Below are 26,970 nucleotides of genomic sequence, written 5' to 3'. Positions count from 1 at the left end.
ATATGATTTCTTGGAAAAAGAAGTTCATATTCCTCCTGAAGATGCAAATACGAAATGTAATCTGAGAAAAAAAGCACTAGCCTAAAAATATGTACCAAAACAAGTGGGATAGCACTAGCCTAGAAATTTCACTAGCAGATAGAAGAGTGACATTCTGTTTTGCTAATGAACAGGCAAAAAACAAAACACAGCAAAACAAACCCAAACAGGTCTGCACATGAATTCTTATTATTTGTGTCTGGTATAGCTATTTGTAAAATATCATTCCATTTGTTATTTGTTTGGGCTGCTATGTTTTAATATAGGATTGAACAAAAAGATCCCTAGGAAATCTAACAAAATTATTATGGATATGGGAAGAAAAGGAGGAACTATTGTTGTAACTAGAAATACCTGAACAATATTATTTTATATTAAGATACAGCTTTCTTGTGAAATACTTTACCTATGTAGTAAACATTAAAATGATTCATTTAATAAAAAATGAAAAAAGAAAAGTAGTCTTTTGACTGGTTAGTACCTCATCTGCTAATTAGTTTATCATCTCAATCCAGCTACCAAACATCCATTATTTTCTTTTTGAGCCAGAAACAAGCAAGCTCCAACACTATCACCTTTCACTGTTTGAATAATTATCTATTCTTCGGACCAACAAGGCATCAAGACTTCTGTAACTCCCTGGTGCCTTTTTCAGCTGCATGAAAAAAATCCAACTGAAAACATTTCTGTAACATTAGGGAAGATTTTTACAAGCAGCTGCTTTCTGTTATTAATTGCTCAGTTTGTAGTCATAGCAGTGATTGGTTGGAAAAAATCTGTAACACTATTTTTATTTACACTGGTAGTTAGGCAGAACAGATAGCTCAGGAAAGGAACAGCATTGAGGGTTCCTGGGTGAATCAAGCAAGAGTTGAAAAGAGGGACTGAAAAACGAAGTAGCAGCCTCTGACAGAGTGGGTCTTTGTGAAATGGGAAATGAAGGCTGTCAACCTTAACTCCGTGTTAATCTAGGGTTTGCACTGAAACTTCTCATAATATTTCAGCCTCTCAAAGCACTGACCATTTGCAGGCTGGGGCTCTGCTACAGAGCATGCTCATGACTCCCTTCTGGCTGCAGACTGGGTTTTCTTCCATGGAAAGCCAGAGGTGGTTTGAATCCACAAGACATCCCAGTGTGGAGTCAGGGTACAGCTGTGCCGGGCAGCTAGGCTCAAGAGCACCGAAGAACTAAAACATCCTGTAATACTGGAGTCACAGTCAGCTCTCGTTCTGCTCATGCCCAGAAGACTTGCCTGCCTGAACCTGCTTTCCTTCCACCCCTGAGGCCATGCAGGTGTGATGCAGTACTAGGAGGGCGCCCAAACTGCCCACGGTCACAGCCCTATGAACCACCACACACTGCAACCCACTTGCTACTCACCACACTTGCCATCCAAGAACTGATAAGTCTTGGATAAATTCTGGGATGCTGATTTTCACCTCAGATTTTCACTTTCAACTCGTTTGGCTAGAAAAGAGTAACTGGTGGCAAGAGCACTGTTGGATAATGCAAAGCTCAGTGTGTCAGAGGAGCTACAATGTAATCAAGGAAACCAAGTGGAGGTCTTGTGATTTGTCATGGGCGACAAACGTGGAGTGAGGTGGAAGCCACAGGATCTCATTCTTCTACCTGATACCTGGAATATTTTGTACAAACCAAGTACACCTCCTATGGAAAAATATTCTGTACAATGCAACAACAAAGAATGCAAGGTTTGACTGTGGCCCCACTTGGAGCACTTTGCAAAATAGTGGTTAGTAAGATATGAAATTGGGGTACATTTTATACCTAAGTGGGGGGATGAGAATTTGACACAAAATTGCAGGGACAGGTTGATGGGTTTGTCCTCCTTGCCCTCCCTAGAAGGGATACCTTTTGCTAAGCCTTGTGTCCTCAGCTATGCTGAGTGTTGATCCAGGATATTCAGCTTGTGATTGCAGTCATATTGTTAGTGCTACATACAGCTATTCTGCAGTTAATGCCTTTATCACTGGCAATCCAAAAGAACCAAAGATGTTGCAGCCAATAAATCCTGCTACTTTCTGAATGCAACCAGGCCTATATATCATAGATGATCTGTGAACTCAGCATCGAGTCCATAGTTACACATCTGTGAGAAGCAGCAGCTAAAGAGCAGCTGAGTAATGTCTGGGTTCCTGGGCTCTGAATTTGAAACTGAATGTGCTTCTAACCACAAAACTATTAAAAAAGGGTTAGTAATTCTATTACAACTTGATATTTTAGAAAGGATTGCTATAATTGAAGAAAACCATTTTTTGGGTGTTTCAATTCAATATTCCTCATGAATACAGAGAATGCCTCACATCAAACTTTTGGATTTAGATAAAGAAATTACAGAAAAATCCATGGAATTGTATCACATTTTTACACAAGACTGAAGACTGACCAGTAATTTTTATGTAAATAACATTTTCCCAAGCAACCATATGTGATTTTCATTAAGCAATTCCTTCCACTCCTTTTTTAGTCATACCAGCGTGAGAAACTGGAAACCTGAAAGAGTTAATGTCTCAAACATTTGGCAGAAGGTAAAAGGAATGTTAGCATGCCAACTAGATAAGGTGCAGTTAAAAAAAGAGGGTCTTGTGGAAGCAGAAGAGTGCTTTTCTGTGGTCAACTTGCTTATCTTGAGGAACTATTTCTAAAAACAAGTTTGAGACAGCAGTGCACTTGTACCTGTCAGGGGAAGGGATTTGAAACCATGAGACCCCCTAGCCTCATTCTGAAAAGTTCAAGAATAACAAAATGCACATGACTGGTTTATAAAATGCAAGGACTGGTTTATAAGTAGCAAAACAGAGAGGGGCAGGGTGTGAACCCATCATCCCTGCACTCACCATCCGCAGGAACTGGACCAGAGACAGTGCTGGAACTCTGGTGAGCCAGATATTTTCTTCTCTATTTCCCCTATCTATCCTTTTCCTTTCTTCCTCTTCCTAAAAGTTTAATTTGTTGTTGCCACATGTTGTCCAGAAAAGCTTAATCCACAAGCTGCTCAGAAACCACTGCTGCTACATGTTATTCAAAAATGTTGAAGTTGCTGCTACAGACCGTCCAGCCTACCCTAAAGTTTAAATCGTTGTTGCCTGTCCATGAACCTGAAGGCTAACTGATTGCCTTTCTTTCGCCACAATTCAGCACAGGGTATCCCAAGCATCAGCTACCTCAGCGTAGGTGGCCTGGGACTGCCCCCTAGGGACCCACAACCAGTCAGAACAAGATCCCCCCAGAAACTAAGAAACCCTTTGTCTTTAGGCAGACTAAATTTCTAAATGCAACAACGATTAATTATTAAAACATAGACAATAGAAATAACAATTCAAAATCTATAACACTCCTTCAGGAATGCAGAAAGTAATTTTGATGGTAACAATACCAATTTTCACAATAGCCTTTTCACATTGAAACATCTCTGAAAACTGGGGCTTTTTTCCACTTTGTGTATCATAGCTAACTGCTGGTTTTGCCCACGAGCTGCTGAGAAGCCTGCTACAAGCCCTGCAGAGCTGGAGTAGTCCATCAAGACAAGGTGTGTGGGAAAGTTTCTGGGGCTCAGTGATGCTCGTCAGATGCACTGAGCCACCTTTGCTTCTAGAGTCATTCTAGCCAAGACAACTATCACTTTATCACCTACATTTGTGTGTTTATATGGACAAAAAATTAAGGTGTACTTTTTAAATGCAATTTAGAAATTGAAGAAAGGCAGAGAAAATAACCTAGCATATTTAAACAACCAAGAAATACAAAAGCTTGATATAAGAAGTTGGTCTTACTTAAACAACACCTTTGCTTTTTTACATTAGGATGCATTTACTATTTAAGTAGAAGCTGAAAAGAAAATGGATATATGTGCTGCCACAATATAGTTTCAATTTAATGACAATGCATTTAGATGATTAAAAATATTTCAATTATGCTATAAAAAAGATCATATGACTATTAATTTCCCCTTTTGTCTAAACATAATAAAATAAATCCCATAATTAAGAATTAGGTAGAGTCAGTCAGACTAATGTCTTACACCTTGTATCAGTGAATGGGCAGTACATTCTTTCTCATCTCTGAAACACTACTGATAAGGAAACACAATATTCAAACTTGTCAGTCATAATAATAAATAATATGATAATAAAAGCCATCAGTATTTCTAAGTGCTAATACATTTAAACATATTTTGTTACAGCTTGTCACGTAATGAAGACAAAACCATTGAGTAAGCATTTTGGTGTGTCACATTTACATTATATCATCCTTATTTCCTAAATACTATTTCATCATTAACTTCAAGTGAAATCAGTGCACAAGGCTGGGAAGTGCATTGCATTTAAAATCAAATTCCCTGCTGTCTGATGTACTTACACCAAGCAAGTAATCTTCTAAAAAGGAATAATTACCATTGCCTCCATCCTCCCCTCCCTCTCACATTTTCATTTTTCTGGTTTCACTACTTTATTTTCTATCACATAAGAAACTTCAGACAATAGGAAAAAAAAAAAAAAAGATGTGGTATAACTTGGGACAAATCACTCATACCTGCTGGAAACCTGAATCCTGCAGTGAAACCACTCTGCAGAAGAGGCAGATCCAGAAGGAGCACAGCACCCCCTTCTTCACTGCCCTGTATCTATGCACTGGAGCCACTGCAATCAGCATGAGGCTGTGTGGAACTCAAGTTGGGAGGCAAGGACAAGTCAGCCAGGCTACTCAGACTCACAGAATCATAGAGATGGTTTGGGTTGCAAGAGGATCTTGAAGATTGTCTAGTTTCAAAGCCCCTGCCACAGGCAGGGATACCATCAACCACGCCAGGTTGCTCAAAGCTCCATCTAACCTGGCCTTGAACACCTCCAGGGATGGAACACCCACAGCTTCCCCAGGAAATCTATTCCATTCCCTCACCACCCTCAGAGAAAAGATTTTTTTCCTGATATCTGATCTAAACCTACACTTTTTCACTTTGAAGCCACTCCCCCTTGTCCTGTCACTACATGCTCTTGTAAAGTCTTGCCCCATCTTTTGTGTAAGTTCCTTTCAGGCCCTGGAAGGCTACTGTTTGTCCTCCAAGTTCTCTTTTTTCCAGGCTGAACAATCCCAACTCTCTCAACCTTTCCTTACAGAAGTGCACCATCTCTCTGACCAACTTGGTGGCATCCTCTGGACTCGCTCCAGGTCAGTGTTGGAGACCCCAGAGCTGGATGCAGCACTCCAGGTCAGGCCTCACCTCACCAGGGCAGAGGGGCAGAATCACCTCCCTTACCCTACTGGCCATGCTGCTTTTGAGGCAGCCCAGGACACAACTGATTTCTGGGCTAAACCAAACCGTACAGCACAAGGGTCTGGATTTCCTTGAGCAGATGAGAGAGTAAGCACTTGCCCCAGGGGCTGAGCAGAGAAGGCTGCCTCTCCACTGCTGCTGAGAAGTAATAGACATTTCCCCCATTTGAGGCCTCCAGCATTTCCCCAGCTCCTGAGGAGGTGCAGCAAAAGGCTGCTCAGTATGGCACTGTTCAGGACCATGCCGGTCCCAGAGAGCAATGCAGCAGCCTTGGAGCTGCTCTAGCTTCACCTTGCTGCAAGGAGAGTAGCAGAGAGAGCAGAGTCAAGCTCACAGCCTCTCTTTGCCCAGGCAGGGTGAGGTGGTTTGTGCTAGTGTTGTACCACAGCCAGATTGACTGGCAGCAGCCTGAATGAAGATCTATCACAGCAGTCTTGTTAAGCCACTGAATCACAGCTGCTGCTTGCCACTGTCCATTCTCAGTATGCTTCAGTATGCTAAAGTGGAGAAATGAGGGCAAAAGAAACAGCAGCGTGTATGAAAAAAACATGTCGTGCCTTTATTCAATTTTACAATGGACTCTTCTTCAAAGTGCCTTTACATAACACACATGGAAACTTTGGCATTACTTATATAAATATATCAAAAGGAAAAAATATTTTTTAAAAAACACTATTTTGGCTCAGTAAAATACCCTTCCATTCCTAAAGTTAGGGATAACAAGTAGCAGTTCTCCTTCCAATCTGTTCCAGTCAGCAGAAGTAATTAGGAGGATTGAGGTCGCTGGAACTCTGTTGGCTGGCCTGCATGACTGTGAGCTGTCAAGGTGAAAGCACAAAGTCAGTGTTACACCCTAGTTCTCAGAGTACAAATACCATAATGCCAGTGTCTGGTCCTCACATTTGATACAGGGATCTTCTTAAAGAGTTTTGTGACCAAATCACAGAGCTTCTGTCCTATTTGATTCTTCTATCAGTGTGAACCATAACAATTAGCCTTGTTCAGATGGTTTTCAGTAACTTCAGATGGATCTCAAGGCTCTTTTAGCCTACGACAGGCTGCCACTGAACACACACCATGTTTAAAGGCAGACTGCATGAACAGTAGTAAGTAAATGTGGCACTTTGTGACTAGGACTGATCGCCCCTTGACACTTCTCTTGTGACTAAAACACAGAAAGAAAAAAGACTATGAGCATCTGCATAGGTCTGTACATACATGACATTCATCAATACAACACTTCAGTACCATAACAGTTTGAATTAGTCTGACATTTCAAATGCACTTTCCCCCCTTCCTCTTGAAATTAAGAGATTCTTATTCCATTCTGGCCAAACACACACATAACTCACAAAGCTCAGAAGGCACTGTCTCTCAAAAGCACTGTTTCTAGTTTCCATCACACACTTAATTTAGTTGGGAAAAGAACTTACTTCCACTGGTTTTGTCACTTATGAGCCAGAACAGTTTTGTTTGGTTGAGTATGGAGGCATAAGAAAATTGCTTGAGCCATGAAAGAAGAAAAGCCAACACTGCAGTGTGTAAATGAATAGATGAATTCTGAAGGTTGCAGAACATAATTTTTTCCAGACAAACAAGTGGAGACACCAGAGGGAAAATTTCTGCCCAATACTGTATTAGCAAGAGCCTTCAATCAGAGCTTGGAAAGTGATGGAGGTTGACACAAAAGCAAGTTGCTTGTTTCAAGATAAAGGAGCTGCAAGAGAAAATATTAGTTGGAGTTTGAATGGGAGGAGAGCAAAAGGTGCTGCAAGAAAGAAGCTGACAGGACATAACAATTCAGAGTTGCAAGCAGCAGTAACAGTCAGTTCCTAAGGCTTCAAGATCTCACAACCTAAAAGCTGGACAAGGACAGACTGAAATTACATGGGGAATTTGGTTCTCATCTCCTGTTTCTATAAAATTAATAGCTATAAACATAGCATTAAAGAGGTCTAATGAATTTTTCTAATCATTCAAATTAATTCCCTGCCCCAAAAATGAATTGATCATTGCAAACTACATCACTGCCTACAAGTCAAACACAACTTTAGAGTTAACACTTAGGGCATACAAAATACTATTAAAAATATTTTAATATGAAAGGATTGAACATTTTACACAACTTCCTTTCCCTTTTGTTTGGAAAGCAGTGACTGCAGCCTCCAGCACACAATCATCTCAGATTCCTTACATATCAGAGCAGAGGGAAAGGAGAAAAGCAAGCAGCTGCAGGGGTAACACAGGAGCATCTCTCTCTCTCTCTCTGCCCCTTGATGTGGTTCCTTAGGTCAGGTGGATCAAGTCAATCATCCTGTACCTCCCATGACAGACTCTGTGTCATTAGCCAATTGTTCCACTTGGGTAAATAAATATATGAAGACATTTAACTGGAAAGGAAAAGTTCTCTGGAGATTATATTTTTGACTCAATACAGATTACAAAGGTATTTTTACAATATCTGCATGTGACAAGTGACTAAAAATGGCATTGATCTTTCAAATGTAAAAAAGATCATGGAAGAGTATTTAAGCTTTCTCAGGTTCAATAGCACTTTTAGAGGGCTGGAATTGTCTCTTACCTTTTCACCTGGATGCGAATTCTCCTGGATGATAACACCCTGATGCAGTAACACGGGGATTTATCTTTCCGCAAATTGAACAAGGCAAATAACAAACTTGTAACAAAGAAAAGGTTTGTGTTGTTTCAGTAAAAAAAAAAAGAAACAAACATTTACTGGCACCAGCCATGCACCTTGTGTAACATCACAACAATAATTAGTGTAATTCCCTTCATATTGAAACTTTAATTGCAGGAAAAAAAACACCAAATTTTCTTCATTGGCTTCAAGTTTTTGACAATTTTTTGTCCCTTCATTTTTAATACAAGGGAATTTCACAGAATCATTCTTGGAAAAGTACTTGTGTATTTCCTACATGTGCTACTGATGATATTTCACGGTGTTCTGTTGCTCCAGCCAGAAGTAAAAAAGCTTTACATCTGTAGATTAAACTGTAGTACCTTCACTCCAGTGAATCTGGATGACATTGCACAGAACAGATACATGGGACCTTCAGTCAATCCATCACCAACTGTGTGAACTGAATCAGTCATTAAGTGTCATTTCTCATTTGTTATTTAAGGCAAATTCAAGTCTTTTGGTAACAAATGCAATTGTGATAAAGAGCCACTTTTTCTGGATGGCATCTGGTAGCGCACTTTCTTCCAGAATCTGGTTCCTGCTGAATGGGACCTTTCTGAAAAGTCCCCTTTCCATCGGACAACCCCGTGCTTTTGCTTAATATATCTGATGGATTCTGGCATGGTTGCATAATCTTGTATTTTTTCAAGTTCAATGAGAATGACTTTAATGCCATCTTGGATAAGAGCACTATGCATGGCTAGCTGCTTTTCAGACTCATCTTCCAGAACGCTGTAACAGGAGGGCTCTGGTACTAAAACAATTATCACTCTCCTACTTTGATGGATTTTTTCATCAGCAACGCTGATCACAGCTGTAGAGAAAAAGGTTGTGCAAAATTAAGGTTGTACATTTCTATTTTCTGTTACCAGTATTCTGCAGCTGGTTCATCAACCGTTTGATATTTAAGCCGACACACTTTACATCAAAATAGGGAGAGCATATGAGCATGCAAGTAGTTACCTTGGGTAAGCCTACCATAGAAATCTGGCCAATGCAACACAATCTGACCCCACAAGAGCCTGTGTCTAGATCCTTGTTTTGCAGAAACAGAGAGGAGCTATCCACTATCTACTACTTATCTTGCCAATGCCATTTTATTACCATCATAGGTACAAATGCAAAATAAACCCAAGTTCCAGAACCAAAGGAGCTTTTTACCTTAAACAATCTGTTTCTGATGTGCTCAATTGGTTTTGTTCCAGTAAGTGGAAGAGAAGAAAAAGATTCCCCCCATTAAAGGCATTCCAGTCAATTAAGTCACAAACAGTGAAATATGGGAAATACCACTTGAAAACCCCATGGCTAAACCCTGAGAACAGACTATTGCATTTTTTCAAGCTGAAAAATTTAAGCAGCATTTTAGATTCTACATCTCAGGGAACCCTTCCTTCTCAAACCACTATCAAAATCCTTCAACTGTAAAAAAAAAAAGGTCATTTGATGATGGGACATATTTAGATTCCCATCTGACTGCTTGTTTCCTAGTTCTATTTCCAGGTCAACAAGAAAACTCAAGTCAAATTTGTCTTCAGCTAACTTACCTTCTCCTGGTAAATCATCTCTCCCAAGTATGAAGAGCTTATATCCACACTGCCTTTCTAAGACCTCTGGCAGTATCTTCAGAGCAAAAATATCTGATGAATACAAGCAGCTTTCTCTGTTCTTTGGATACAGAACATAAGCATCATAGATCTTCTCATCTGAAACTAAGGAGTGAACAATAGAACTTGCATAAAAATAAATTCTAAAGATACAAGAACAAGCAAGCAAACAAGCAACATCTCTAAACTCTGGGGGGTTTTCCCTTACTTGAATCATTGTTTTAGGTCCTAATCCTGCTATATTAGCTAAGCATGTATGATTATACAAAGCCTGACATATTTGTAGGATCAGGCCTTCTAGAATTCAGGAGGCTGAATCTGAATAGGCACATAACTGAATTATTTGAAAAACAATGGACCCAGTGGTACAACTGATACATAAAATTCCATTTGCCATCATACTCACAGGTGGTGTTGTTACCTGGAGTTTCAAACCATAGCAACCACTTAGACATGACAACAAAAACAAATTAGGCATCAAATTTCAAGATCTGAATTGCTTTGGATATTTTTGATCAAACTTTTCAGAAAGACATAATTTAAAATACTTTGAAGAAAATCTAAGAGAATATCAATACCTCCACAAGATACATGGCTAGAGAAACAGAAAGTATCTCCTCTCAGATGGCTGGAAATTACCCATACTTCAGCATACTCTCATAGACAACACCCCATCAACATTTTTTTGAATGCCAGAAAAGCAAAATTTCCAGAAAGGAAAATAATCACAAGTGCCTTTAAATAGAAAACAAAACAAAGTTTATTTTCCCTGTTTAATCTATAGAAAATAAAAAACACATAACACTTCTAATGTATTACTGTTTTCTGTAACAACAGTAATTAAAAGTGATCTGAAAAACTGCTGTCAGAGCAGTATTCAAACCACTAGAGTGGGTCTTCAGGAAAAGAAATGATAGTTCTGGATTCCTGGAAAGTTGCTGATTTTTTTCCTGTAGATGCTTTTGTCATCTGAACTAATTCTAAACATCCTAAAAACAATATTATCCTTTCAAAAACCCCAAAGAAGACCAATCATGATCCATGAGATTAACTCACTGCTTTGCAAGTAAAGGTGGGAGCTCAAAACAACACTCAGCACTATTACATAAACATACCTTTTTTCCCCAGGAAAGGATGGCAGGAGTCCCGATACCAAAGCACAATATCAACTTTGAAGATCTTGTAGATAAAGAGAGTAAAAAATACTAAAAACACCAAGGAAACTCCTCCTCCAATTAAGTACCCCTGAATGTTTCGAGCTGCAGCAGCATAGAATGAGAAAAAAAACCAAATAAAGTACAACTATAAGCTAAAACCATGGAAAGACAAGGATTGCTCAAAATTGTTTAATCATTAAAATACTTTTGTTTTGAAAGGAGTGAAAGTACAGGACAAACTGTTTAATGTATGCTATTTGACATTACTAATATCTGAGAAGCCTACTTTTATCTTTCAGAGAAAAAATACCTCAAAAATATGATAAATGAGGCTACTCTTCAGCTGAAACACCAAAATAAAATATTGACATATAACCCAGCACAGCAGTAGAATGAGAATTCTTGTACAAAATTCTATCAGCCAGAAAGCAAGGAAGTCAAAGGTGGGAAGGTGATTTCCTGACCTGCTAATCTCCCCAGACCAACTAGCTTTCCATTGTCTCTGCCCCTTCAATGACCTGTCAGCGAACCTACCCATTTACTGTCCTTAAAACAAACACCCTCCACAAACTGCATGTTTTAGTCAATGCATTAAATAATTTCTGAAGTTAAATCCTACCCTGATAATTTTTATGAAGAAATTACAGTCATGTAACAAGTTGGAGCTCATATTCACTTTCAATCCCTAAATATTGAATGAGAGAAGACAAAGCAAATCAAAAGCACTATTTTCTTTCATCTTGCTAAGAATGTGATAAAAAAATTCACAAAGAAAGGTACTGAGATGCACTGCCCATTTTGCATAAAAGTACATCACACAGCTTTAATTTTAAGTAGGGCATTGTAAAACTAACTAACAAATAAGTCAATGATCACCATTTTATCAAGAAGAGATCTCTTACCTGGGTGTTCCAATTTGATGTAGGCTGTAAATTGTTGAGAACCATATATAAAGTGGCAGAAGAACTTATGAGCATAGTCCTTTACTGTCACTTTTGAAATGTTAAATTTTGTTCCAGACACAGCAAGTCCATGAGGCAACCCCTCTCTGTCATAAAAAGCAGGTACAAGGAAAACATCTGTACATAACTGAATATCTATGCTGAATATAAGCCAGATTCATCTATCCACAAATACAAAGACATTAATTTTTTTATCTCTATAAACCTAAGAAACTAGTGAAGCACAGTAAATATACTTCTGTAACTAACAATTTCATGAACTAAAAACATACTGGGATTAGTTGTTCCAGGTTTTTTTGGGTTGGGTTTGTTGGGTTTTTCCCCCGAGTTGGACAGAGTGCACCATTAGCACTTTTGCAGGTGACACAAAACTCAGAGGGATGCCTGATACAACAGCCAGCATCCAGAGGAACCTTGACAGGATGGACAAATGAAAAAAAAAAAAAAACAAACAAACAAACAAACAAAAAAAAAACCTCATGAAGTTCAAAGCAAAATGCAAATCCTTCATATGAGCAGGAGTAACCAGACCCCAGGCATCCTGGACTGCATTAGAAAATACACTGCCAGCAGGTTAAGGGAAATGATCCTTCAGTGATGTTCAGCACTGGTGAGGTCACACCTGGAGTAGTGGGGCCAGTTTTGGGCTGCCTAGTGCAAGAGATGGATGGATTTGCTGGTGCAGTAATGTGACAGATAAGGAATTGGAGCATCTGTCAGACAAGAGAGCAGGGACTGCTCAGCTTGGAGAAGAGAAAGTTTGGGGGCAGGGGATGGATCTCATCAATGTGTGTTAATACCTGATGGGAGGAGTGGAGAAGAGGGAGCCAGGCTCCTTTCAGTAGTGTGCACTGACTGGACAAGAGGCTATGAACACAAACTGAATGACTTTCCCATCTGAAATTCCATCTGAACACTTTTTTTACTTCAGTGTAGTCAAACACTGGAACCTAAATGTCCTGCAACAAGAGTTTCTGCTTTGTGTTCTTGAGGATTAGGAGTTGTGTCTGTACTTTAAAAAGGACTATTTTCACAAATAAAAATAAGTTGGGTGACTCTTTATTTTGGAACAATCTATCTTTCCCATATTAATGATAGAGGACAAGCTTTACGTACTATTGGAAAAAAAATCCACATAAGAAAAAATGCATAACTAAGCCTTACAAAATTGCATTTCACAATAGCATTATAAAATCTACATGATTGCTTCATTCTATTTGTATCAAACACAGTATTTATAATTAAATGTTATTCTTTTAAAACTAAGTAATAGGAACATACTTGTGTTTGATACAGACTTCTAATCAGCCTTTCAATGACTAGTGACATTTGACTAGTAGTCTACTTTGTAATGAATTCACTGTACATTACTGCAGATTACTTCACCTACATATGCACTACTAATTCAATGTATACTTACTCATAAAACTGTTCTCTGTAGGTTTTATCAAAGATATCAACATCCTCATCATTAACTTGCCAGAATGGAATCAAGCCATTTATGCCACTTGATATGTTACACTCCATAACTACACGAGAGCCTACAAAAAAACAAATGTAAACACAGAAACTGAAGGTCTTGCAATAGGAGCAGAATCAAGTGATGAGGGAACAGTTGGGCAAAGGAGGGAAATAAAAGAAACCTACTTACTTTATGAAAAGCAAAGTCCTTTAAACTCATCCATTTGTAATTCAGAGTTGGATGTCTACAATCTGGGTATAAATTCCACCCTAAATGTAAGGGTTTAAACGCTCACATCTACAAACAAGCTAGGTGCCTAAGCTAGTAACAGAGTTCATCTCTACTGAAGTCCACTCACATTAAAGTAGATACCTTAACTGAATGACTCTCCAGACTCCACTGAAAGATCTCCAGGGTGTAACATCGGTTGCATGTACACCTATGGTGACATCTGAGATGCTCTCAAGCATCCAAGGTATCCATATGGAGTTGTCAGGACTCCAAATCTTCAAGAAAACTGCACTGCTAGAGCAGCCAGACCACCCAAAACAGCACTCTTTGTGTAGGCAATGAATTGAGCTCCTGCTGATACTGGCCTGAGTTAAGGACCTCGGATCATATGCACATACCCATGTGCAGACAACTTACATCTGGGAGCTGAATCCCATTCTTAGTGACCATGCATATCTTTACACCAAATCAGGATCTTTTGGCCAGCACTGTCCACTGGGATGGTTTCTGAATATTAACACTTTACTTCCAGAGCAAGCTCTCCTGTCACTCAGCTCCTTTGCCACCAAGAGTCCAGATCTTACAGAACACCTCAGTACTAAGCAAGCCAATTTGCAAAATGTATATATTGCCAATGTACCTCAGTAAGCTCCATGTACAGGAAGGTAAGCAGCTTTCTTGGATTCCTTTCCTTCTGTATTTTACCCATGGAAGTTAGGATTTGATAGGAGAAGATGGGCTCTCTCAGCTGGCCTATGTAAAGATCTTAGTCTTTCATTTCCTAGAACCGCATCAGATCTAGATGCTTCCACCAAGGGATGGTCTCTAACAAAAGTATGGAATAAACCTTTAGCTCACATGGAAAGCAGTTACTTGAACAAGAGTTTGCACAGAAATCAGAGATGCTGCCTGATCTCTTCCCTCATGTCCTCCTACCACAACAATACATTTTAAGATGTGATTCAGTGCATTGAACAATATTTTAAAAAAAAACCCTCAAGCACTCCATGCCCACACATTCATGAATGCACTGTTAAGTTTCTACACCACCTTCTGCTACTTCTCATTCAAAAATCATATACTGCTTCCATACAAGCGGCTTAAAGATTCTGCCCCACAGCCAGACATGCAGTAGGAGGTTTTATTTTTTTCCCTCAGTCCATTGAAGATACTGGACAGAGAATATTGAATATTTGAACGGCAATGTCATTTTAAAACAATCAAAACCAAATCTCATCAAATTCCTTTAAGAAGTGTCCCTGCAATAGGGAATCATTTGTAGATCTCAGTAGTCACAATAAAACCACTTTGTGGCTGGAGTCTCCTTTTAGTCTCACTGTGGCTATTACTCTAATGTCTGTAAGGCAATCAAGGTTTGCTCATCCTAGGTGGTCCAAAGCACTGAACAATACAACAGCACAACTTTTAATTAATGCTGTGTCCAAGCTGTAACAAATATGGACCAAATTCTACAAGAAGGAGTCTAAACAAGTTGTCCTATAACATAGTCTTAATGACTTAGGCTGAGAGTCACAGCCAGCCCATGGACTAATAAATTGCTCAGAAAATACTGTCAAGGATTGGAAAAAACCTTAACACTGCCTTCAGTAAATATAAGAGCCTGCAGATCAGATTCCTCCTGAGTAGAGGCTGCATCAGTAAGAGCTTTTCTAAATTAAATTATATAACTACCAGTCAAAACTGGGGATGAGACTCACATGATACTTTCATGGGTGGGAGATACAGTACAGAGAAGCCGGACTGTAACCTGTAACAGTACTTCATTTCTTCCACAGTTACAGTTACAAGGAAAAAGTCACATTTACACACAAAAATTAGGGTTATGTTAGGTAAAATAATCACTATAGAAAGTCTCCTTATTTTATCCAAAATCTGGTGAACAAATTTTCTTAATAGTGAAAGAACTGAAAGTTTTTCAGGCATGTATTGTTTGTAATGAAGACAGGGAAGATGTAATTACCAGAAAAGAAGGGGCTGCTGAGCGATTCCAGATTATTTCAACAGAATTAAATAACTATCTGAAGACCACAGGACTGTAAGCTTTTAAAATAATATTTGTATCAGATCCTGAATATTCTCACTGTTTAAAAACAAAGCCTTCTGGACTTTGGAAGAACGTAATTTCTGTTAAAGCACATTCACATTCAATTCTGGTCAAAATCCACCAATCCCCACCAGAACCTAGCAACTTCAGAATAAGTCTTTATCTTTCACAAGCTATTGAGGAAGAATAGAAAGGAAAAGGACAAAAAAAACACTAAAACCCCAAAACAACCCTAAACACACACACACAAAACCCACCAGCGTTTCAGTGCCATCCAATTTAATACCATATATACTGAAAGCTAGAATTTGGGACAGACAAAAATGTTTCACATGATACAAAAAGAAACACGAAGCTTTAATAGGAGAAAACAACACCTGCTGCACACAATTTACAAGTTCAATGTCAGAAAAGGCAACAGCAAAAGTAAATGTGTTATGTGAGATTCCAGGAGGGTGATGCACATAAAAAAAAATCCACAATGCCCTGGCCTAACCTCCCATGTGGTGCCAGAGTCCAAATGCAACCTTTTCTCAGAGCTTCTCTAATGATCTAATTCCTCAAAAGATTACAAAACTGCTTCCTGTACTAAGAAATTCTAGTAAATAGCCAATCACGCTTCTCCAAAATCAGTTAAAGCCCGGTTAAATATTTTGTTTGAAACAGCCCCCTTTAAGTGATTTTTAAAAATACAGTTTAAGCAGCTCCAATCTCATTCTTCTGGACTTTGTCAGGAGAACACAACTGCCTGACATGTGGAGCACTTTAAACACATGTAACTTGGCTTGGGAAAAGACTGTAACACTATATACTTGGCCCAGAGAATTACAGAACAACTGAGGTTGAAAGAGAGGTCTTCAATCCAATTTCCCACTCAAAGTATGGCCTGATTCTGAGGTCAGGTCAGGCTGCTCAGAGACTTATTCAGTCAGGTTCTAAAAGCTCTAAAGATAGACATCACAACTTTTCTGGGCAGCTTGCTGCACTGCCCAGCTGTCCTCTCTGTGAAGAAGTTATTCTTCATATCCAGAATCTCTTATTGAAGAAATTTCCAAGATAAACAGTACCTGGGATATACATCAACTACCAACTCACTGTTTCACAAAAGACCAGTATCCAAAACCTGTATTACCCTAAAACAAGGAATAAAATCCAGGTTGTGCAGAGGGAAGGGAGACAGGAAACATATAGGAAGAGAAAGTTGACCTGAACAGGTCAACTGCTAGCTATCCTAACATGCTACATGTACATAAACCATATTTCCACAGATACTGAGGATACATCAAGACACAAACACTGAGAAATTGTAAAAAGGACAGATGGAAATAACAGAAAATAAATAAATAAAAAAATAAATAAATGCATCTTGCACAACACTGCTGGTCAAGGGACTCCAATCTTAGGCACAGTTACTTCCCCCCATAAATTATTTGTGGGAATCACATTCTATTATCTATCCCCTGTCTTCCAGATATTCTCAATCCACATACTTACGTCCCAGTCTTGCTGAACTCTGTGGAACTGTTCACATTTTTTTCAAAAAGACCAGGAGCTCATTTGTTTCATTAAAGTTAATGATCTCTTAAAGAGTCACTACTTACCAAGTTCTACCTCAATTGTATTGTTCCTTGGATAAATAAACTCTGGTTGCATCTGCAGTGGTTTTTCTAACCAAAACAAAGAAAAATAAAATCTTCAGGCAGGAAAAGATCCACAACGAAGTTCAATTGACAATAGCTTTGGTTTTACAGTGGGTTTGGTTTTATTGTTTGGTATTATTTTACTGCCATACTACTACAAGTTTCAAATTTACAACACAAACATCTCATATTTGTTCTACTCTCTCCAAATTATTCTGTTTTAGCTTCCAAACTAACAAATAAAAACAAAAAAACCCTTTAAAATGCTTTAAAAAAAATCTCAAATTTACTGGCAGCAGACATGAAAGTAGCACAAAACCAAGAAACAACAACAAAACCAAAAAACTCAATTAATTTATTCAGAGATGGATAAGGAAGAGAAAAAAGATTGTATCAATGACTTCCTAGATAATTTTTTTTTAACTAAAAGTTTAAAAAAACATAAACTGGGCTGGAATCATATCATTCTGCACGATGTACAGATTGGTTGTCAACAACCCACTGTTCTTATATCTCCTATATAAAGTCAGAATTTTGGTTTCACCTAAAAACCTGCTGCCTCCAGACAACTATTCTGATAGGACTTTTATCATGTTACTAGTCAGGTCACCAGCAACATTGCCCACAAAGACATAATCACAATGGTAAGTGCAATAAATTACACTACTGGCAGAGTGAGACAGCAGAAAAGCACAACCAAGTGCCAACAGTTAGCCAATTCCTTCCAAAAGGAAGATTTATTAGCTTTTTTATTATTTATCCAGCTTATCACATCTCCTTTCCCATCAATGGAGAAGCAAGTTCACCAAGAGGGCTTCAAGCAGGTAAGGTTTGCTGTGATAGTCTCAGAAAAAAAATCTTCTATTTTTAAGTTTATTTACTTTAATGGTGCACTATTTGTTTTGGCAAAAGCACTGCCTCCACCCCAGGAACCACTGCTTTCTTCTAATTCTCATTCCTAACCCTGCATTACTCATTTCCCCATGACAATTCTTCCTCAAAAGCAATGCTCAAGGGCAGCAACATGCCACACTGCCTTTCAATTTTATGTTCAGGAATAAATTAAAGAAGACTTACAACTCTAATTTCACAGAGCTGAAAAGTAACGTGCCAAGTATCTTATGCCTGCATACCGATGGTTACAGCAGAGCCAAAAAGAGAATAACCTCATGCACTCACCTTTAACCTCTAGGCTTATGGTTCTTGAAACATTAAATTGTTTTCCCATATATGTGTACACCATATGGCACGTGTAGTTTCCTCTGTCTTGCACAGTTATATTGCGAATCAAGACAGCATTTTCACCCTCTGCCAAAAGAAGTCGCTTGTCTTCAAGAAATCCAGGTTTACACTCCTAAACACATCAAAGGTACCTGTGACTTAAAGGGAACTAAAAAAAATCTGACAAATCGGTTACTGTACTCTTCTGACGATTAAAATATTTGGCAAACACCGAGTTCTTTGAAAGTCATGATGTGGATTCTTTCCCAAGCATTACCACAGTCTAACAAAGTCTGATAACATCTTCCTCATTTGCACTTTTAAAAAAAATCACTGCAGCCAACCCTTTAAGTTTCCAAACACTGTGCTTTAGTTCACAGCCTACATTACCAGCTTGAGTTTTCTATCTCAGGTGTAGTAGAAGTTATTACACATGCACCAGAGTTTATGAGAACACATGCCTCCACCCCGATTTCTCTGTGATGAAAGAGTTCCTGTAGCAGTGCCTCCTGCTGTTTGGGTGTATCCCCATTTCTGTGGCAATGCAATTTCTGGGAAAAAAGCTTCCTTCTCTTCCTTGACCTAAAAGCAGTGGAAAATCTCTTCACCTCAAAAGATGTATAGGTGCTGCACATAGGTTATTTAACATGTATAGGCCCATGTAGCTGCTTTAATAACAGCATCAGAATTAGGAGTTGAACTGTTTAGACTTTTACCTTATAACAGATAAAATACATGTTTTCGAGCCTGCACAGTCTACAGAGCATTTACATAGGACCAAAGTAAGCAGCATAAGAATACCACAGCGTGGTCAACAATGCCTAATATTCTGAGAAACTTAATTATGCAAAGCCTTCTATTTACAGAAACATACAAGTTTTAAAACCTATTATCTACATAAAATAATCAAAGGATAAACCAGAATTGTACAAATCTTATTCACACTCATGCCGTACTCAAACTGCAGAGAAAATAAACCTTCCCTTCCAAAAGCTGCTTTTCAGTTACTTCATAAGACATTTTAAATAATACATTTTGCAACTTGTATATATGAAATACACATGCTCATTACCTTATACCAATGTACTTCAGGCTGATTATTGTCTTCATTTTTAAATTGTTCTAGATCAGGGCATATAATCTTTCCGGTATTCGTGCTCGTCACTTTTTGTTCAAACTTCATTTTTCCATTAAAACATAATCCATTATCATTCTTAAAAACTGTTAAGTTTATCGTTTTTTTGTTAGAGTGGTTAAGGCTCCTGTAATTAGAACAGCAGATAAGTCATGTAATTAACAGTGAGTTATTTCTAGCAAGTAAGGGAGAGAGACTTCAGCATCTCTACCAGTCTTTCCTCTAGAACACCCCTGCTATATTCCCTCAGTTTGTAAACACCATTCTCAGCCTCTCAGCCTCTGTTTCACGTGAAGAAATGGGAATAAGCTCTGAGTTCATGCTCTGAGCAGAAATGGAATTTGCTCTGGACACATGAGCGGGGGCGTCAGGACTTCTCAGAGCTGCAGTTAAGGCTTAAGTGTCTGATGCACAAAATGTTGCTTACAGTTAATACGACTGAACCTCAGCAAGTTTTTTGTTCTGCTGATATTATGTAAGCCAAGGATGTGAGATGCCCACAGGAACACATCTCATACCTCAAGTACCTAAAACCATAGCAGGAAAGGCTAAATTAAAATTATGCAGCTAGGTAGCTTCGAATGGATTACATGTCTTTTGACTTCCAGTTTTGGTTTCATGGTAAACTCCAGTGGAGGAATGTGCCTAACGACATTGGAAGTTTTTGCTGATCATTCACAACCCAAACCCCTCCAACACAACTCTATGCACACCAGTACACATACCTACAAGCTACTAAATCAAATTTAGGGCCACCTGAAAAGTCTATACTGGCTATTCTCAGTGTGTTGTGGCAACATCATGAGAAAGGAACATTTTATATATGTATTCCCAAACCTAATTTCCTGTTCAGCACACAGTGAATTTCAACTACTGTAAAAAAGATTTGACAATCTAAGTAGTGAAGTCCAGTGCTTGGCTAGATTGATCTAGCCAGAGCTTTAAAATACTAAAAAAGCTAGACATAGATACTTTTCAAAGAATCTATTCCTTTTTAGTTCTCTGTGCACTCAGATCATTTGAGTAGTAGTAGAGACACATTATTTTCAGTCTCTAAAGCTGTCTAAGACACTGCTTTGCTCTTTTAATGTATTCTCATTTTTGACCAGTAATGGCAATATTTTAAAATAAATCATAAAACTGTTTTTAGCTTTTTAACTTGTGGATTTCTAGTAAGACTTCCAAAAAGTTACTAAGCTCCCCAGAAGTCTGTGTGGTGATAAAATGCACTGTTTGCTCCTCTTAGCCTTGTCCTACAAAGAAACCAGTGTTCTTCTGATCTGTCAGTATCAAACACCAATTTGAACACAGGAAGAGCCAAAGAGGTTAAGGCGTTTTCCTGTGACATTACACTTCATCCAAAACAAACAAAACAACCAACCACCCCCACAGACCATTTTTAGTATTGTCATGCTTTAAGATAAAGAGTCTTCTGTATGAACCACTTCTGCAGTACTAAATGCATGGAATAGCAAAGAAACACAGGCAGCATGTAGAAACTAAAAGAATGGTGAAAACAGCGCTTTCAACTGATCCAAGTGTTTTATCTAAAACAAGAAGTTTTGTACACTCAAGTTTCCCTTGCAAGCATCAGCAATCCACTCGTTTCCTTTCTTACCTTATATTGCATTCATAAAGTCCAGAATCTTCCAGCATAGCAGGAATAAACCAAAGCAAGCCCTCTCGCTGGTGGATCCTGGCATCTCTCTCTGTGGTCACTGCTGTAGCACTACCATTTTTATACCATGTCAAATTGTAATCAGAGTGAAGCACTGGCAATGTAATTATTGGGCAATTAATAGCTATAGGCTCTCCAACAAGCACAAAGTAATCACAAATAACACACCCTTCTGTTAAAAAAAAAATGAAAAAAGAAAAAAGAAAAAAAGGGAAAAAAGATCAATGCTTTTAATTTCAATACTTTTATGTTTAAGAAGTATAACACCCATTCCAAGTTACACAGAATTACTGTGTAACCACACAGAGAAATTTTCTGTAACAATTTACCATTAAAACATCATGTTAAAGTAGCCAGCAATAAGCAAGTGCAAGTCAAACAGCCTCATTGCAAACCAGAGTGTAAGAAGATCCATGGGATTCATCAGGCAACTCCAAGCTTCTCAATTTACCTGCCATGTCCTTGTTATTTAACCATGCTAGTACTTTTGCAGAATTGCCAGAGTCTTAGAGTAAATACTATCTATGTAAAGCACAGAGCAAACAGCAGCAGTGCAGACCTCCTGACAGTATTCTGCCACTAGGACTGAGGGGCCAAAAAAAAAAAAAAAAAAAAAAAAAAAAAGAAATCAGGGAAAAAAAATATGGAGAGATAAAGGATTTAGAAAGGATTTAGATAAAGAAGTCTTGTGACCATAATGTATTATTTCCTTCCTACATTTTCACCTTTAACCAGGAGACCCATTATTCAGAACATCACAGAAAAAAGCCAATGTAAACATCGTTTTTATAATTATGCCTGTGTAATGAGTTGACAGGACACAATCATGCAGCTTAGGAAGCATTTCTTTCAACACCAGCCAAAAAAAATTAGAGAAAAAAATGACAGATATCGCAAAAAGTTATCAAGAGCCAAACAGGCAAACAAAAACTTACTGGAGAATACTACTGTAGCACAAACAGAGCTAACCATTTGGCTATAAAGCAGATTGTAAAACCTTCAAGCTTTTGCATACATTTTTCCAGAGAAGCTGCAGGTGCCCCATCCCTGGAAATGTTCAAGGCAAGGCTGAATGGGACTTTGAGCAACCTGGTCTAGTGAAAGGTGTCCCTGCTCATGGCAGGGGGGTTGGACCAGTGACTGATCATCTTTAAGGACCCTTCCAATCCAAAGCATTCTGTGATTTTATGTCCAACACTGAATTTTTATGAAACTGCAAAACATCAGGTTGAACTGATTTTACAAATCTTGCTGAATGGCTGTACAAATACAAAGTTAATCTATTCAATTTCAAAATAAATAAAGTCTTCACTAATCTTTCTAATATCACTGCCTTCCCATTTAAAAACTTCAAGTAGTTCTCCATATAGTTTAACCTAATTCAGACACATTAGCATTAGACTGCTTATGCCAAGAGTAGCATAACAAGCATAATTAACTTTTATAGTTCTAAACTTTACTGAAATACCAGACCTATTGTTAAAAATATTACTGATTTAATTGTATAGAAAACTCAGCCTTAGTGCTTTCAGGACTAGACACACAGAAAGTCTCATGAAGAAGGCACTCTATAGTTAACCTTAAGTCAAGGAAGCCAATTACTTTGGGATTTCTTCATAAGAAACATGGAGAGGCTAATCAAAGCCTCAGAGCCGTAAATTTCTGTGCCTACATTTAAAAAAAAATTATCTCCATTTGTCCATGACATCCCCAGTGGAATTTGAACCCAGCAGAGGCATTCAGCTATTGTCAATATGCTAAAGCAAAAACAAACCCCAAACTCACTACTTGTTCTCAGTAACTCTTTCGTACTAAATACACACAACTCATCTCATGCAGATTTTCTTTTTTAAAATGATAATTCCCACAAAGCATTTAACCTACCAGCACTGAAGAGAGGTATCAGTACAATGAAATGACCAATGAGCAAAAATATTGATGTCATATTTTGCTGCAAACCAGAAGTTTTTTCCATTGGTGTGGTAAGACTGTTCAAGCTGCACTGTCCTCTGCACCCTGCATTACTCCTTAAGAAAAAAAAAAAAAAATCAGAAGAAGCATTAGTCATCGTGGGGAGGGAAAACATGGATTTGGTAATTTAGCCCCAGTCACTGAAGATTTCAACTACAAGAAACTCTTGGCCTTCACAAACAGCTGCTCAGTTTTCAGGTTTCTACTAGAACTTTTCCTGGAACTAGAACTATCCCAATGGAATAACTCTTGCATAAGTGTAATAGTCTTTTGCCAGCATAGTTAAACAAACAAATAAAAAAAAATACCACAAAACCTTCAAGCAAAGAAAAATTATACTAGCATAGGGATTTAAGCTATACTGCATAATTTAAAAACAAGCTTGATTAATCTACTCTTCTTTCCAAATGCTTTCAGGAGTCACAATCACAGACATGTACAAGGTTTCCTTCTTTGAACTGTTCTTATACAGCCGAAGCAGCTTTTAAGAGCAGTAACTTGCAGTTCTTTGCAGAAGGACAAGTATACAGTAACTCCATTGTCATCTGCCACTTAAAACTGGCATCTAAAGCCAAATGTCTGTGGAAACCACAGCTAATATGAATTGCTGCGGTCAGACACAAAAAAAAATGTCCAAGAATTGTAGTTTCAATTCACACCTCAGGTCTTTTTTTTTAGTTTTCTCCAACAAAGACAAGACTGAACACACAACCACTGCCCTCATAGCCCACAAGTGGCTTCTATGAAACTCTGAACCTTAATCAAGTCCTGCTTCCCTCTAGATGCACCAGCATTTTTCTGGTAAGGTATCATCAGAGACCTCCCCAAGCTTTCTCAACAAGGTGGCAAACAATTAAATCCTTTCCCTTCTGGCAGTCATTGTAGGCTAAGATCTGCATTCAGTGGTCTTGCCTCTCCTTAGCTTTTGATTGTTTTGCATGCTGCTGCCTCTCACTCTAAAGCAAGCTGGTCTCACATGTAGCAGTCCATTGCTAAACATTTATTGCACAGGTCCTAGTTAATATTTCCCTTCTACCCAGCTACAAATGGCAAGATAAGGAAGCAGATAAGTGATTCCATGAAAAAGTAAGCCATGACTTACTTTTATATCCAATGTAATTCACTTCAGTTGCAAATAGGTAACAGCAGTTCCTTCTTTTGAAGCATTTCATATGCAGAAGTTCTGGGTATTAGTGAGAGTCACACAGTGCAGAGCTCAATAATTTAACATAACAGTCTCCAGGTAAACAGCTCTTTTGGACAGTTTATCTGACTAAATCCTCATACCACAGTGCTTATTTAGTTGCCTTGTAAGTGCTTTTCCTGTATCTTGCCAAAGAGCAGGTCATCATTTTTGGAGTTTCAGTTTACCTGTAAAAAGCAGAGAAAGGGAAAAAACATTTTACAAATCATGTTGTTTGGACATCAGCATACACATACAAAACTAAATTTTCTACAGATATCCCAAATGTAAAAGCAGGAGCATGCCCCTGTACATCAGAGTGATGACTTAAAAGAGCAACAAAACTTGCAGTAGAGACTGACCAAGAATTCTAGCAAGTATCTTCAGGAAAAGAAGCTTCTGTCAAAAACAACACAAGGTTACATATCTGTCAAGCAACTTTGTAAGACAGGTTCAACGACTAAAAGGAAACAAATACTTCAATTTAGGGCAAGATAATAATCTAGCATTATAATAAGGGTATTCTGACATGGACTCAATGACCACAAACTTTAGTCCTTGTGTCTCCTTTCCAGACAATCTTGCAAACTGCAGAACTGCAGAAAAGTTGTATCTATAAGACAAACCCATTATCCAAGGTATTCTGGTGAAGCTACATCAAAATGCAAAGAAGCCTGCAATAGTTTGCAGAAGCCTGCAATAATTCAGCTTTGCAAGCTAAATTCCAGTACAACTTTGAGACAGTATTAACTGTTCTAAATCTATAAACTGTTCTAAAGCAGAAAGTGAATTTCTTCAAGTTCAGGTAATGGCCCCAACTTTTACAAAAGAACAACAGGAAGGAAACAAAAACAGTATCTGTAGCTGTAAATAAATGGCCACCACTGGTTGACTCTACAACAGTGAAGTGCCACCTATTCATTCTGTTCCACATCAAACTGGAGACAACAAGTGTGTCTAAACCCCAGAGAAAAGGGCAGCCTTATCAATATTCAAATAAATTGAATACAGTACCTTCTTTAAGTATCAAGTGGAAGGAGTTCATTTCACAATCCATACTTTGAATACTTTTCTATGTCATTTTAACTCCTGATACCTGTCAATATGAAGCAATAAGAATTTTAATGTGACACATTTTTTATTTAAATTCAAATTAAGTTATTAAGTTTCCAGTATCATTCTCAATGTACTGTTGGAAGGCATTTAAAAGAACCTGAACAGCTCACACAGACAAAATAATATTTATCAAAAAACAGTGATGTAAAGTATTAAAAAAAATTAAGTCTCAATCTCAGGAGGAGAGAGTAATACCAAAAAATAAACCAGTAATACAAAAAAAATAAATGATAGGTGTCTCATTTCTCATAAAATATGTGAATTAAAATATCTGAATTAAGGATTCTGCATTCTAAAATACTTTTGTGCAAAACCTTTTAGCCTGTTGTTTAAGGATCTAAACATGTACAAATGGTCCAAGTCAATTAAGTGCGCAGTGCTGCATTTCTGAAAAAGAAAAGCAAACACATCCTGAAGCTTTCTCGAGTCCCTGAAGAAAATCATTTAAACCTAAGAGCTGCGGCTGGAAGCACACGAGAGCCTTGATTCAGCTTGGTAACTTTTAATGGATCTCTCCTACCAAGCTATGGCTCCCCAGGCTGCTGCCAAGCACCGTCAAGGCTGTGACCAGCACAGGTCTGGGACTGTCAGAGCAGCAGCTCCTTCCTGGGTTGGACACAGGCATCTCTTTCACCCAAAATCTTGCTCTTGTCACACAAGCAGTTAATAAAGAGACCCCGTCGGATCATAGTTATGCAATAAATAAATACAGAAATAGTTTTTGTAGTGTTTTAGCAGGTCAAGAGGATTTACGGCAAGCATTATCCCGCTTCCTGTTACAAGTACTTTAAAAAATGTGGCAGCGTTAGCACTCCTACAGACTTCATTTGTCCCTCGTACTTCCTACCTGAGTTTGTACAATGCGATACACAACGAGGAAGCAGACAATAAAGCAAAATAAAAAACTACTTCCACGGTAGCTATTTGGGACCATAAAAGCCGAGAAACCAGCAGCCACAAAGATTGGGAGACTGCGCCAACACACCCCGCAGAAACATACCCGGCCTCAAAACACAGCTGAAATCAACAAACCCAAGGGCTCGGTGCTGGTTTTCTGGAAGCCGTCAGCACTGCACCTCACCTGGCCAGGGCACCCCGACCGGCCTGGGGGCGGCGGTCGGGGGATCCCCCCAGCCCCGCCCCCCAGGCAAGCAAGGAAGGCACACAGGCCCCGGCGCGGCAGGAGACACGCGGGGAAGGAAAAGCCCAGCCGGCCCCAGCCTGCACCCCTCAGCCCACCCAGCAGCCCTCCGCCCTCTCCTCTCCTCCCTGCCACGCAGGCGGCACTGGAAGTCGAGCCGAGCCCAGCCCAGGGACTGAGCGAGGCGCGGTTCCCACAGAGCCCACCGCCCTGCGCTCACCTCCCTGCGCTCTCCGCCGGCTGCCTCTGCCCTCTCCACTAGCGGAGCGGGGGCCGCGCTCCCCACCTCGCCCGGGAGCCACAGCCACCGCCTCCGGACCGGCCCCAGACCGCCCATGGGCCGCCTCCGGACCGGCCCCAAACCGCC

General features: G+C 38.9%; 1 protein-coding gene and 1 long non-coding RNA gene across 5 annotated transcripts in view; one reads left to right on the top strand and one right to left on the bottom strand.

The window, feature by feature from the left end:
* LOC132323833 (uncharacterized) overlaps positions 1-6,008 on the top strand; it is a 10,107-nt gene extending 4,099 nt beyond the window's left edge. The window contains exon 2 of the long non-coding RNA XR_009485441.1: positions 1,070-6,008. This is a non-coding gene — a long non-coding RNA (uncharacterized LOC132323833). The remainder of the gene's footprint in view (positions 1-1,069) is intronic.
* Positions 5,873-26,970, bottom strand: LOC132323830 (interleukin-1 receptor type 1-like). Of its 4 annotated transcripts, XM_059839549.1 has the most exons (15): positions 26,824-26,970; positions 25,361-25,442; positions 24,266-24,534; positions 23,077-23,219; positions 21,133-21,364; positions 19,452-19,641; positions 18,338-18,512; positions 17,120-17,185; positions 13,181-13,301; positions 11,701-11,846; positions 10,757-10,900; positions 9,582-9,746; positions 7,918-8,851; positions 6,237-6,501; positions 5,873-6,154 (listed from the first exon to the last, which is right to left on the bottom strand). In XM_059839549.1, exons 4-13 carry the CDS (start codon positions 23,165-23,167, stop codon positions 8,475-8,477), a joined length of 1,707 nt encoding a protein of 568 aa, XP_059695532.1. In that variant the 5' UTR covers positions 23,168-23,219; positions 24,266-24,534; positions 25,361-25,442; positions 26,824-26,970; the 3' UTR covers positions 5,873-6,154; positions 6,237-6,501; positions 7,918-8,474. The 4 variants fall into 4 exon arrangements, with proteins under 4 accessions (XP_059695532.1, XP_059695529.1, XP_059695530.1 ...); XM_059839546.1 differs by having other exon boundaries at positions 5,873-6,501; XM_059839547.1 differs by lacking the exon at positions 6,237-6,501.

This window comes from Haemorhous mexicanus, chromosome 2 (genome assembly GCF_027477595.1).
Source record: "Haemorhous mexicanus isolate bHaeMex1 chromosome 2, bHaeMex1.pri, whole genome shotgun sequence".
In the NCBI taxonomy this organism is placed as follows: Eukaryota; Metazoa; Chordata; class Aves; order Passeriformes; family Fringillidae; genus Haemorhous; species Haemorhous mexicanus.
The sequence above is the reverse complement of the archived record's forward strand: the minus strand, read 5'-3'. Positions and strand labels throughout refer to the sequence as shown.